This window comes from Cetorhinus maximus, chromosome 23 (genome assembly GCF_964194155.1).
Source record: "Cetorhinus maximus chromosome 23, sCetMax3.hap1.1, whole genome shotgun sequence".
NCBI lineage: Eukaryota > Metazoa > Chordata > Chondrichthyes > Lamniformes > Cetorhinidae > Cetorhinus > Cetorhinus maximus.
The window spans coordinates 38,240,661-38,255,581 of record NC_135901.1 but is presented as its reverse complement, the minus strand read 5'-3'; the positions used below and the strand labels follow the sequence as shown (position 1 = coordinate 38,255,581).

Sequence of the window (14,921 nt, the reverse complement as noted above, 5' to 3'; positions counted from 1 at the left end):
GCATTTTCTGCTTTTATCTCTAGTGAAAGAAGTTGCTCCTGGTTTACACATTAGGATTTGTTAATGACTAACTTACATTTATTCTCATCCACTCACAAATGGAAACATCTTCCATTTGTCTACAATTTGTCTACCCTGTCAAACCATTTCATGATATTAATAGCCTCGGTCATTTCATCCCTCACTCTCTTTTCCAGACAAAACCTTTTCAAACTGTTGAATCTTTGTTGATTGGTATAACTTTCTAATCGTGTTATCATTCCAGTAAATCTTTTTTGCACCTTCTCCAGTGCTTCTAGATCTATCCATCATATTGAGACAGAGCTAATCTGAGCATAAAAGTCACTATTGCTCCAAATTCCTGTATGTTGGAAGGATCAATAGCTCAGTGGGAGAGGGGACTGTAGTTTCGAGCTGTTATTCACCATCCTCTATTTCAGCAATTCTCCCATTAGCTTAAAATAAGAGGAGACGAAATTAGCAGATACAATGAGCCGCCTGTAACATTATGAATCATTTACAAATTTATTTCTCACCCTTACAGTGAAGCAGAGGGCGTTTTTCATTCTAAATTTGCCAATTATATCACCAACAATACCTATCAGAGAATGACTAGGTTTCAGCATGGGGCAAGTAGAAAGTTCAATTAACATGATTAGCAAACAGCGAGCAAGTGGATTTGCAATTTGTGTGCACCTTGTTTGTGCATTTTCCATATTAATACTTGAATTGAATATGTCACTCTCTGTCGTGAGTATATTCAAGTTGGGAATCCCTGAATATTTGGACACTAAGGGAATCAATGGATATGGGGATAGGGCGGGAAAATTGAGTTGAGCTGGAAGATCATTCAATGGTGGAGCAGGCTCAAGGGGCCGTGTGGTCCACCCCTGCTCCTATTTCTTGTGTTCTTATGAACATCACTGTGAATCATTTCCATACAAGCACAACAGATGCAGCCCCTGCCCCTTTAACCTCCTCCCTTCCCATTTTCCTGCACCCTAAACATATTTTCTGGGTGACACTGTGATTTACTTGTACTTTTCCCATTTTAGTATTTTCTATTCATTACTCACAATGTGATCTGCTCTACACTGAGGAGACTCAATTCAGATTGGGTGACTGCTTTGTGTAACATCACCATTCAGTCTGCAAGTGTGATCCTGAGCTCCCAGTAATTTAATTTTATAATTCTCCATCCCACTCCCACTCTGACCGATCTGTCCTTGGCTTCCTACACTGTTCCAATCAAGCTCAATGGAAGCTGGGGAAACAGCAGCTCATCTTAAATTCGGCACTTTATAACCTCCCAGGCTCCCCGGACAGAGGGGAACTGACCATCCATCTCTAGCTCTAATTCCCAAACAGAAAATGCTGCCAAGAATCAGCAAATCAGGCTGAGTTTGTGGCCGCTCTCACCATTTGAAACCGTCACAATGCCCGGCTGATTGACGGCAGCTCCGGGCCAATAGAAAGAGGGGGCGTGACCGGAGGACCGAGCGTGAGCAGCTGGCCCTCCAACCAATCGGAGTGAATGAGGGGCGGGGCCGGGCTGGGAGTGAAGCATACGCAGCGTGAGTAATAGCGTTAGAGGGACGCTTCTTTCTCAGATCTGTAATCGGTGAGTGGGTGAATGGTGGAGCAGAGGGAACAATAGATCCGGACGGTGGGTGGAGCGGATTCGTAAACATGTTGTGTAAGCAGCAAATCTCGAAAAAGAACTTCCCGGTCCCCCGTCTGCACGGACCAGGGGCCGCAACACCCAGAGTTGGGCCGGGTTATTGGCCGCCATCTTTATTGGGGCGATGTGCAGCACGGCGCATGCGGGGCCGCCATCTTTGTAGGGGGCAAAGACATTCCTTAGATAACATCACCAGCTTCAACACCGCTTTTGTCTAAGACATCTTTTGGTTATCGGTTATCTCCACCTATCACTGGCCCTCTATCCAGCTCTACTTGTCCCACCCCCCTTTAAACCAGCTTATATTTCACGTCTTTTCTATTTTTCCTTAGTTCTGTTGAAGAGTCATACGGACTCGAAACGTTAACTGCGTTCCTCTCTGCAGATGCTGTCAGACCTGCTGAGTTTTCCAGGTATATATTTTTTTGTTTTGTAGGGGGCAATGTTTTGAATCCCTAGGAGGAGCTTGTTCCCCATTGTTCAGAATGGAGACAGCTTGTCCATCAAGTTGCATTACCCTTTGAGTCCCAATGTTTTACTGATGAGGCAGAGCGGCGGTAGAGAAGAAGTAAAAAGGAAGTAAATCCTGCTCTTTGGATCCCACTACCCCGTGGGACCTCCTGCCCCATGTGTCCAAAGATCTGTTGGTCTGTTCAGTCACATAAAGACCCAGGGCAGAAACTCACAACCCTGAGGACGTCATCCTCCAATCGAGGCATTGACGATGATGACGAGGGGCAGGGAGCATGCGCGGTCATCCTGGTCCAGGTACCAGGAGGAGAGAATGTTGTGAATTTCTATCCTGGACTGACAGGGATGGATTTTGGAAACTCCTTTTACAGGGGGTTAGAAGGGGAGGATTTACACACAGCAACTCAAACCAAGAGAAATGCTTATCACTTCTCAATTTATATCCTGGACAGACAGTAATGTCTTTTGTAAACTTCTTTTGCAGGCTAATAGAAGAGAACAGATGGGAAACCCAAACCAAACATCACTTTAATATCTGACAGAATCACTCAATTCATCAGGACCTGGATAGTATCAGCCTCTGAGTGTACGTATTGAGTTCCAGGTCATCATCACTCACTGTATAAAATATGTTTCTCACATGCTCCCTCTGTCTCTTATCCAAAATCTTAATCTGTGTCCTGTAATCCTTTTGCAATCAGCTAATGCGAGCATCTTTACTTTATCTACCTTATCTAAACCTATAATAAACTGGTACACCTCTATCAAATCTCCCCTCAATCTCTTTTGCTCCAAGGAGAACAACCCCAGTTTTTCCAACCTCACCTTGCAACTAAAATCCCTCATCCCTCGACCCATTCTGGTAAATCTCCTCTGCCCCCTCTCAAGGACCCTCACAACCTTCAAAACGTGTGGTGATCACCAGTTTGCACAGTCCCAGATGTTCTGTGTCCGTGTGTGTGAGACATCATCACACATCGACAATTACACTGTGACATCATCCCACTCCCCGGGTATTTCCTCAACTGGGAGATTTTTCTCTGACACCAGTGCTTCTGATATCATTCCAGCTGCAGGCTCCAGCAGGAGATTTTAAATTGAAAACCATGAAATTGTTTCATAGTTGAGTATTTTTGACCATTTGCCTAAAATTTGAGCTTTTAGTGCCATGTTCTGTTATCTGTGAGAGTTCCCAGGGCTCTGGGGCCAGTGTGACTCCTTTATTGTGGATCTGAATCCATGTCCATCTATTGCTTTGTTGTCTAATTTCAGTCTTGTGTAGGCCCAGAATGGGTGGCAGGTTCCCTTCCCTGAAGGACAATGAACTAGTTGGGTTTTTATGACAATCCAGCAGTTTTCATGGTCACCTTTTTCCTAGTGCCGGCCCCACAAATTCCCAGATTCATTCAGATCAATTTCACAACCTGCCTTTGTGTTTTTGTGGGTTCTCTCTCACTTCCTTTTTTCTGTTTTAACTCAATTTCACAGGGGATTAGAAGGGGAAGATTTGCAGTTCAAAAACTGAAACCAAATATCACATCAGGGGGATCTGACAGAGTTGTCCAATTTATCATAACCTGAATATCTCCGGATTTTGAACATGGAAGGAAAAAGCACCATTCACAGCGGGGAGAAACTGTACACGTGTTTCATGTGCAAACGAGGCTTCAGCCGATCATCTGGCCTGTCAAGGCATAAATGCAAATGCAATGGGGAGAAACCATGGAAATGTGAGGACTGTGGGAAGGGATGCAAATCCCCATCGGAGCTGGAAATTCATCGACGCAGTCATACAGGGGAGAGGCCATTTACCTGCTCTGAGTGTGGGAAGCGATTCTCTCGTTCTTCTGACTTGCTGACACACCAGCTAGTTCACACTGATAAGAGACCTTTCAAATGCTCAGACTGTGAGAAATGCTATAAAAGTTACAAACAACTGATGTCCCATCAGCGTGTTCACACTGAGAAGAGACCGTTCAGGTGCTCTCACTGTGGGACTGGGTTCAAGGCATCATCTGACCTCACTAAACATCAGCGCACTCACACTGGGGAGAAGCCGTTCATCTGCTCAGAGTGTGGGAAGAGATTCACTTTGTCATCCCACCTACTGTCACACCAGCGGGTTCACAGTGGGGAGAGACCATTCACCTGCACCGATTGTGGGAAAGGATTCACGCGATCATCCCACCTGCTGACACACCAGCAAGTCCACAGTGGGGACAGATTGTTCACCTGCTCCGTGTGTGGGAAGGGATTCACTCAGTCAGCCAACCTGGTGAAACACCAGCGAGTTCACACTGGGGAGAGACCATTCATCTGTTTCATGTGTGGGAAGGGATTCACTCAGTCAGCCAACCTGCAGAAACATGAGCGAATTCACACTGGGGAGAAGCCTTTCACCTGCTCCGTGTGTGGGAAGAGATTCACTCAGTCATCCACCCTGCTGAGACACCACCGTGTACATGAGTAACTAGAGGGAGTGGATTTTGTGACTGAAACGTGCTCATTGACATAGGGGTTAGTGATCTGTATAGAAGTCAAATAATGCAGCCTTCAGTTGAACACACAATGTGTCGAGTCGTTTTAATATCTCAAACACAAGTTAGTTCCTTTTGAAGGGCTCTCCCTCATCCTCACCTCCAACAACAAGTGTGAGGAGCTCATGGAGCTTCTTTGTCACTAAGATTGAGACAATCCGATCAGCTGCCTCTGCTGCATCCCTCCCTTTGACTAGCCCACCAGGACAAACTGTCTCTAAAGTTCCCCCTTGTCTGGGCCCTGAACTCGCATCTCTCTCAGTGCCCATCTTGTCCATGAGACCCATCTCCTGCTCCATCGACCCTATTCTCACTAAACTGCTGATCACCCAACTTCCCCATGTTCACTGATATTGTTAACAGCTCTCTCTCTCTCTCTCTCTCTCTCTACAGATACTGTCCCTCCTTATAATCTGCCATCATTACCCCCTCCCCAATAAAGCCAACCCTTGCCCCCACTGTCTTTGAAGACCCGCACTAGATCTCTAACCTCCCTTTCCTCTACAATATCCTGGTCACCCCCTAAATCCATGTCCATTTACCTGGAGTTCCATTATTGAATCCGTCCAATTGGATTTATTCCCGTGCCGCAGTATTGAAGCAGATCACACAGAATCACAGTGCAGAATCACATCACATCAGGATATGATGGAGTCACCCAATTTATCATAACCTGAATATCATCGGAGTTTGAACGTGGAAAGAAGTTGTACTGTTCACAGTGGGGAGAAACTGTACACGTGCTCTGTGTGTGGATGTGGCTTCAGCCAATCATCTGAACTCTCAAAACATAAATTTGATCATAACGGGGACAAACCATAGAAATGTGAGACTGTGGGAAGGGATTCAGATCTCCCTCTGAGCTGGAAACCCATCGGTGCAGTCAAACTGGGGAGAGACCATTTACCTGCTTCACCTGTGGGAAGGGATTCACTTAGTTATCCCACCTGCTGATGCACAACCGAGTTCACACTGGGGAGAGACCTTTTACATGCCCAGACTGTGAGAAGTGCAATAAAAGTTTTGGGGATCTGATGTCCCACCAACATATTCACACCGATGAGAGACCGTTCAGGTGCTCTCACTGTGGGACTGGGTTCAGGCAATCATCTGACTTCAATGTACACCACCAAATTCACACTGGGGAGAGGCCGTTCACCTGCTCCCAGTGTGGAAAGACATTCACTCAATCATCCACCCTGATGCAACACCAGCGGCTTCACACCGGGCAGAGACCATTCACATGCTCCAAGTGTGGGAAGGGATTCACTCAGTTGTCTGAGCTGCTGTCACGTCAGTGAATTCACAGTGAGGAGAGATCTTTTAAATGTCAAAACTGTGGGAAGTGCTATAAAAGTACTGGAGAGCTGAGCACGTCCCATCACCGTGTTCACACTGACGAGAGACCGTTCAGGTGCTCTCACTGCGGGACTGGATTCAGGCGATCATCTCAACTCATTCTACACCAGCGAATTCGCACTGGGGAGAGGCCGTTCACCTGCTCTGAGTGTGGGAAGGGATTCACTCAGTCATCCCACCTGCTGATACACCAGCGGGTTCACACTGATGAGAGACCTTTGAAATGCCCAGACTGTGGGAAGTGCTACAAACATTCCGGTGAACTGATGTCCCATCAACATGTTCACAATGATGAGAGACATTTTAAATGCCCAGACTGCGGGAAGTGTTTTAAAAGTTCCAAGAACCTGATGTCCCATCAACGTGTTCACACTGACGAGAGACCGTTCAGGTGCTCTCACTGTGGGACTGGGTTCAGAGATATCATCTGAACTCACTGTACACCAGCGAATTCACACTGGGGAGAGGCTGTTCACCTGCTCTGTGTGTGGGAAGGGATTCACTCAGTCATCAAACCTGCTGAGACACCAGCAAGTTCACAAGTAACTGCAGTGAATGGACTTTGCTATTAATCACATCCAGGACTGAATCATGTTCATTGGAGTCTGTTTCTGCTGAAGTTAATAAGCTCCACTCACATATAGGGGTTAATATCGTGGCTAAAAATCAAATAAATCAGCTTTTTGTTGAATGCACACTTATTATCTCTCACACAAGTTAGCTTCTTTTAAAGGGCCCTCCCTCTCCCCTGTCTCCTCCATCCTGACCACCAGCAACAAGTGTGAGGAGCTCATGGAGCTTCTTTGTCACTAAGATTGACACAATCTGATCAGCTGCCTCTGCTGCTTCCCTCTCTTCCACTAGCCCACCAGGTCATACTGTCCCTAAAGTCCCCCCTTGTCTGAGCCCTGAACCCACATCTTCCTTTAGTTTCCAACCACCACCCCCCCATCTCCCCTCATGCCCTTTTAGTGCTCATGTTGTCCATGAGACCCACCTCCTGATCCGTTGACCCTATTCCCACTAAACTGCTGATCACCCAACTTCCCCATGTTCACTGAGATTGTTAACCGTTCTCTCTCTCCAGGTACTGTCACTCTCTCCTTCAAATCTGCAATCATCACCCCCTCCTCAATAACAAACCTTTCACCCCACCATCCTTGCAAACAACTGCCCCTTCTCCAATGTCCCTCTCCTCTCCACACTGTTCCAACGTGCTGTCACCTCCCAAATACTGGGACTCTCAGTGTGAACAGGGTGGGATGCGTTTGGAGACAGGATGTCCCAGTTCCCCACCCTGGGATTCTCAGTGTGAACAGGGTGGGATGTGTTTGGAGACAGGATGTCCCAGTTCTCCACCCTGGGATTCTCAGTGTGAACAGGGTGGGATGTGTTTGGAGACAGGATGTCCCAGTTCTCCACCCTGGGATTCTCAGTGTGAACAGGGTGGGATGTGTTTGGAGACAGGATGTCCCAGTTCTCCACCCTGGGATTCTCAGTGTGAACAGGGTGGGATGTGTTTGGAGACAGGATGTCCCAGTTTTCCACCTTCAAAGGGACACGGAGAGGACCATCTGGGCTGAATGACGCTGCTTTATGACATCACTGCAGTGCCTAGTAACCATTCTCCCTGAGCCCTGCTCATTATGGGCTGGCTTTAAACAGCAGGGGAGAGGATTATTCAGGTAACTCCTCCAAAGAGCTGGGAAAGGCACAATGGACCAAGTGGCCTCATTTTGTGCTGTATCTTCTCATCCGTGGTATCATCTCTGTGAATCTCCCCTGCACCCTCTCCATGGCCCTGACATCATTCCTGTTGTAAGATGCGAGAATTTGACTCAATATTCTAAATGCTGCTTAACCATTGATTTACAAATTAATTTTACATAGAAAATTGGAGTAACAGGTTCAAACAGCATTTCAAACTTGTCCTTCAAATTTAAAGATTTTTGTATCTGAACCCCTTGTAACATGGCTAAAAGACATTGAGGTAAAATGTCTGGTATAATGTGTATTATGGGATAGAGAAGTTTAGTCTGAGTTAGAAACTCAAACAGGCTCTTCACTGCAGACAGGTCACCATGGCAACACTGATAAGACATTCCATTGCACAGAATCGGCTCATTGGAAACTCGAATCAGATCAGGGAAAAAGATAGAGTTTGTCTGTTATTAATCACAATATAAACTGAAACCAGAGTGAGGAATAGAATAGATCAGATTATAATGTGTGATGTTTATACCTATAATTGTGAAGCTATCAGAAATAACAGAATTAACAGTGGGCAGGGGAGTTTAGGGAAAATGAGAAAATTCCTGAAGAAAAGTAACTGCTGGGAACCAGGGAATGTGTCCTTGTAAATCACAGATTAGAGAAATTCCAGCTGTCTTTTCCTCACTTCCTGCCAAAACCCAGCAGAGAAGACAAAGAAGATTCAGGGTCCAGAGCTGGATCACTGCAGGGTACAAAAGTGAGGGGACACTGATGTAAGGGGGCAGTCGGGACTGGAGACACCCTCAATTTAAAAGAAATGAGAAGGCATCACCCTCCATTTTACACATGGTGAAGGGATCTCCCTCCATTTAAAGGATGGGGAGTGATCTCCCTCCATTTTGTGGATGGAGAAGTCATCTCCCTCCATTTGAAAGAAGAGGGAAGGGATCTCCCTCTATTTTAAAGATGGGGAAGTGATCTCCCTCCATTTAATAGATGGAGAAGGGATCTCCCTCCATTTTAAAGATGGAGAAGGGATATGTCACAGGATATTGTTGCTCATACACAGGCATGTTTACAAATTTTTGAAGCTTTATTCTTTTCTTCAGCTGAATATCTCTGCTTTTAATTTGAACTCCAATTCATAGGATAATCAAAATTTTCAATCTCATAACTCAAGTGTAGAGGGAGCTTTACCCCGTATCTAACCCTGTGCTGTACCTGTCCTGGGAGTGTTTGATGGGGATAGTGTAGAGGGAGCTTTACTTTCTATCTAACCCCTTGCTGTACCTGCACTGGGAGTGTTTGATGGGGACAGTGTAGTGGGAGATTTACTCTGTATCTAATTCCGTGCTGCACCTGTCCTGGGAGTGTTTGATGGGGACAGTGTAGCAGGAACACACATATCGCCAGAAACACACAAAACACACAGACACATGGAGACAGAATCATGTTGAGTCAATGGCTGATTTTTAAATCTGAACGGATCCTTTCAAATGCCCTTTCTCAATCCAAATCGTCCTGTGAAAGAGAGGCAGATGTGGATGGAGCTTTCATCACTCACTCGTAAAGATGTCTTTCTGAAATTGTCTCGAGCCTTGGAGAGACTTCCCCTGAAGTAAGGTGAGCAGTTTTGGTCTCCTTATCTAAGGAAGGATACACTTGGCATTGAGGGAGTGCAGCGAATGTTCACCAGACTCATCCCTGGGATGGTGGGATTGTCTTATGAGGAGAGATTGAGGAAACTGGGCCTGTATTCTGTGCGCTTCGAAGAATGAGAGGTGATCTCATTGAAGCTTAGAAAATTCTCTCAGGATGTGACAGGGTAGATGTGGATAGGCTGTTTCCCTGGCTCGGAAGTCTAGAACCAGGGGATACAGTCTCAGAATAAGGGGCAGGCCCATTAAGACTGAGATGAGGAGGAATTTCTTCACTCAGAGGGTGGTGAATTTTTGGAATTCTCTACCCCAGAGGGCTGTGGAAGCTCAATCATTGACCATGTTCAAGAGAGAAATTGATGGGTTTCTGGAAACTATAGGGATATGGGGATGTGGGGAAAATGGAGGAGAGGGAGATGATCAGCCATAACCTGTTTGAATGGTGGAGGAGGCTTTACAGGCCGAATGGACTCCTCCTGTTCCTATGTTCCCATGTGACAGAAAAAGACTGAATATCGGTCTGGATATTTCAAGGCTGAATTCATTAAATATACCTTGCAGTCTGTATTGTCTGATCAGATGCTGCAAATGTTTTTGAACTCAAGACACACAAATATTTTCTCCCTGTCTACTCTGTCCATGCCCCTCATGATCTTGAATCTCTCTCTCTCTCTTCAGGTAACATGTCCTATGAGGGCCTTGGTCTTCCATGTCTTGCTCGATGGTTATGCTTGACAAGGTACTGTGGTGGTTTGCCATTGCCTTCTGCAGGTTCTGGCTGACCAGGAGACTCTCCCACTCTTACCGCCTGCCATCAGGTGTATTGGAAGGATTTCCAGGCTGATAATCAACCTGTTTGGCCACGTTATGAACACACCTTCCATGACCATCAAGTCCTGAAGTGGGACTCGAACCTGGAGCTACTGGCTCAGAGGTAGGGGCACTAACCCCCACCAGCATGTTGTATATCCCAATCAATTCTCCCCTCATCCATCTTTTCTCCAAGGAAAACAGTCCCAACATCTCCTACCTATCTTCGGAACTGAAGTTCCTCATCCCTGAGACCATCCTCGTGAATTTTTTCTGCTCTTTGTCCAGTGGCTTCACATCCTTCCTGAAGTGTGGCACCCAGAACAGGACACAATACTCAAACTGAGGCCTAACACGTGCCTTATACAAGTTCAACATAAACTCCTTGCTCTTGTACTCTGTGCCTCTGTGAATAATCAATGATCCCTGGTTATTGACCTCTCTTTGTTTCCCTCTCGTTATCTCTCTCTCTATCTCTCTCTCTCTCTCTCTCTCTCTAAAAAAAAATCTAACACTTTCAGTCAGCCATTTGAAGTTTCTTCACAGGGGCCATTTTCTCCCCAAATCCCTGCAGCATCGGAGCAAGATTTACTCTTGTACACTAAATATCTGGCAATAAACACCAACATTTCATCTGACCCCTTGCTATAAGGGGATAGTGCAGAAGGAGATTTAGTTTGTGTCTAAACCTGTGCTCTACATGCCCGAGGAGAGTAGATGGAGCTTCCCGAGTCATCGTTGGGTTTTCTTGTATTTGCTGATATTTCATCAAGTCATTTGCTTTTTAATTTCACCCCCTGCACTTTCTCCATTCCTCTAACCATGCTGATCACATATCACACTCACACTCTCACACTTGTAAGGCCCCAGGCACCCGCACACACACGCGCACACACTCAATCTCATGTTCGCACAAACTCATGCAGAGACACAGTCATGCACAGCATCTCCCCCACGGGCCTGTGCATGGATTCATGTAGGTACCACACACACACACACACGTACACATGCACGGCTGTACACACATTCACCCTCTCACACACTCACACACTTACACACTCTCAATCACACTCACACACTCACAGTAAAGTGTATGATCTGTTGAAATGTTGCTGATGTTGTTACTCTTAGTCCACACGGTGCCTTCATGTTACTAGAGGATGTTTTCACATCTGTTCTGATAACTGTCATCCCACAGGGGCAAAATTTCACTGGGTCAACGTTCTCAGCAAACACAAAATCGTCCACAAAGCAAGACTCACAAATTGAACACGAGTTTCCTTGTTTGATTCTCCCTGGTCTGTTCTGATGCTCTGATAGATTTCTGGTGCTGGGACAGAGAGACCGAACGAGAGAGAGAGAGACAGGAGGAGGGAAAGGGAGGTAGGGGAGGCAGGCAGAGAGATTTCAGATATCTGCAACTCAATCAGAACTTCGACAGAATCACCAAAAGCCTCAATCTCCACCACTTGGAAGGTCCATCATGTCTAAGTTCCCCTCCAAGTCACACTCTGTCCTGAGTTGTCTGATGTCCAGAAATGGATGAGCAGAAATCTGCTCCCCGCTACAATCTCCACTCCTAGCCATCGATTCCATCCCTGTCCCTGGGAACTGTCTGAGGCTGAAACAGACTGATCACAGCCATGACAAAATATTTTACCCCATAATAAGCTTCCAACCACATATCCACATCATCACCAAGACCACCTATTTCCACCTCAGTAACATTGCCCGACTCCAGCCCAGTCTCAGCTCATCTGCTGCTGAAACTCTCATCCATACCTTTGTTACCTCTAGACTTAATTAACCTAACACACTCCCGGCCGGCCTCCCACATTCAACCTCCCTGTAACCTTGAGATCATCCAAAACTCTGCTGCCCATGTGCTTACTCGTCCATCACCCCTGTGCTCACTGGCCTGCAATGGGTTAAGAAGCACCAAAATGTTAAATATTTCATCCATCTTTTCAAATCCCTATCTTTGTAATCTCCTCCAGCCTCACAACCCTCCGAGATATCTGCGCTCCTCTTATTCCAACCTCCTGAGCATTCCCGGTTTTAACTGTTCCACCTTTGGTGGCCACGCCTTCAGCTGCCATGGCCGTAAGCTGTGGAATTTCCTCTATAAACCTCTCGACCTCTCCCACCTTGCTTTCCTACTTTAAGATTCTTAAAACCTACCTGTCTAACCAAGCTTCTGGTCACCTGCCCTAATATCTCCTTATGTGGCTCAGCATCAAATGTTTCTTGATAACATTCCTGTAATCACCTTGAAATGTTCTATTACACAAAGGCACGATATAAATACAAATTGTTGTTGATTTGGAGATATATCACTGTTCCTTCATCATTGCTGGGTGAATAACCCGTAACTCCTTACCTAACAGCATCATGGGAGCACCTTCACCACACGGACTGCAGCAGGTCAAGAAGGTCAAACATCATCTTCTCCACAGGTAACTGGGGATTTACAATATTTGCTGGTCTTGTTAGTAAAAGGGTAGGGGAGTGGGACTAACTAATTTGCTCTTGCATAGAGCCAGCATGGACATGATGGGCAAAATGGCCTCTGTCTGTATTGTAATTATTCAATGATTCTGTGCCTCGATAAGAAAGGACCTACACTGGAGGCTAGGGAACAACTTCTGTAACTGGCAACCACCCTGACACAAACCAGCTCTTAATTGGTCCGTCTGTGTTTCTAGACTCGGTTCTGTGGGCAACGCCTGCAATAAAATAATAGCAAAATACTGCAGCTGCTGGAAATCTGAAATAAAAAGAGCAAATGCTGGAAATACTCAGCAGGTCAGGCAGTTTCTGTGGAGAGAGAAACAGAGTTAACATTTCAGAGGGTGTAGAATGAATTACGAGGAATAAAAATGGTGCAGAATTTGATGGTTAATAGAAATGGAAGTGAAATGGACTATAGCGCAGGAAAAACAATTCCTGGCTATGAAATATACTATGGGAATATGAAACTGGGAAGCCAGCAGCACATGGTCAGGGGATGGGCAATGGTGGAAACCTCATTCAGCGATGGTCAGTGAAAATAACAGTAAATATCAAATCAGGCTGAAATACGCCAATTACAGGGGCAGAGGAAGTAAGACCATGGCAGAGAGATCAGGGAGGACAGAGGAGAAACAGAGCAATGGATGGACATGGATTCAGATCCAGAGTAAAAGAGCCCGAGAGCCGCGGAATCTCACATGGATAACCGAGCGGAGCAGTGAAAGCTCAAAGTTATGGATGAATGGTCAGAAATACTCACCTCTGAAACGATTTCAGTCTTTCAAATGTAAACTCTCCTGCTGGAGGCTGCAGCTGGAGAGACACCAGAAGCACTGCAGTCAGAGATTGCAAAAATCCCGCCTTCCAGCCAAAACCCGGTAAGTGGGATGACGTCACTTTGCAATTGTTTCCTTTACACGCTGAGTGGTTTGGATCTGAAATGCGCTGCCTGAGAGTGTTACAGAGGCTGATCGAATTGAGACTTTCCAAAGAGAATTGCATCATTATCTGAAGAGGAAAAGGTTTCAGGGCTACGGGGAAATGGTGGAAGATTGGTACAAAGTGAATTATTCTTGCAGAGAGCCAGGAGATACACGTCGGGCTGAATGATCTCCTTCTGTGCTCTAACAAATTATAATTCTAATGGGACAGGTAGATGTTAAATAAAAGGGATTTAGCAAGTAATAAAAGTTGAAATATGCTGTAAATGGAAAAGGTTTAGAAGGTGCAGAGGAACAGAGCAGGAAAGACATGAAAGATTCTAACTAATGCATCATCTTAGTAATCAACAGGTTTGAGAATCCAGTATCAACAACTTTAATACATTTTAAGAAATACAAACTGATCCGATCCTCTGTCCTCCACCATATCTTACACTGATCCATCAATCAGAGTAAACATGCAAGTCCCATGTGTCCACAGTCACTGACACGAGGTCAGCCCGCTGGATGGAACCTCGGGCGCCCTGAGCTTGATCTCCGGTGTCTCCAGTCCCGACTGCCCCCTTACATCAGTATCCCCTCACTTTTATACCCTGTAATGACCCAGCTCTTGACCCTGACTCTTCCTTGTCTTCTCTGCTGGGTTTTGGCAGGAAGTGAGGAAAAGACAGCTGGAATTTCTCTAATCTGTGATTTACAAGGCCACATTCCCTGGTTCCCAGCAGTTACTTTTCTTCAGGAATTTTCTCATTCTCCCTAAACTCCCCTGCCCACTGATAATTCTGATAATTTCACAATTATAGGCATAAACATCACACATTATAATCTGATCTATTCCATTCCTCACTCTGGTTTCAGTTTATATTGTGGTTAATAACAGACAAACTCTGTCCTTTTCCCTGATCTGATTCGAGTTTCCAATGAGCCGATTCTGTGCAATGGAATGTCTTATCAGTGTTGCCATGGTGACTTGTCTGCAGTGAAGAGCCTGTTTGAGTTTCTAACTCAGACTAAACGTCTCTATCTCATAATACACATTATATCAGATATTTTACCTCAATGTCTTTTAGCCATGTTACAAAGGGTTCAGTAACATAAATCTTTAAATTTGAAGGACAAGTTTAAAACCCTGTTTGAACCTGTTACTCCAATTTTCTATGCAAAATTAATTTGTAAATCAATGGTTAGGCTGCATTTAGAATATTGAGTCAAATCCTCGCATCTTATAACAGGAGTGATG

The 14,921-nt window shown here is 45.4% G+C and overlaps 3 protein-coding genes across 4 annotated transcripts in view; 1 reads left to right on the top strand and 2 right to left on the bottom strand.

Moving 5' to 3' along the window:
* LOC144697988 (uncharacterized) overlaps positions 1–14,921 on the bottom strand; it is a 298,820-nt gene that overhangs the window by 146,534 nt on the left and 137,365 nt on the right. The window lies entirely within an intron of this gene.
* The window catches only part of LOC144697986 (uncharacterized), a 92,741-nt gene that overhangs the window by 32,064 nt on the left and 45,756 nt on the right, over positions 1–14,921 (bottom strand).
* Positions 1,566–4,717, top strand: LOC144697500 (uncharacterized). 2 transcript variants are annotated; one of them, XM_078569512.1, is made up of 4 exons: positions 1,566–1,621; positions 2,014–2,094; positions 2,637–2,738; positions 3,641–4,717. In XM_078569512.1, the coding sequence occupies exon 4, from the start codon at positions 3,753–3,755 to the stop codon at positions 4,620–4,622; it is 870 nt and encodes a 289-aa protein (XP_078425638.1). In that variant the 5' UTR covers positions 1,566–1,621; positions 2,014–2,094; positions 2,637–2,738; positions 3,641–3,752; the 3' UTR covers positions 4,623–4,717. The 2 variants fall into 2 exon arrangements, with proteins under 2 accessions (XP_078425638.1, XP_078425639.1); XM_078569513.1 differs by lacking the exon at positions 2,014–2,094 and having other exon boundaries at positions 3,641–4,712.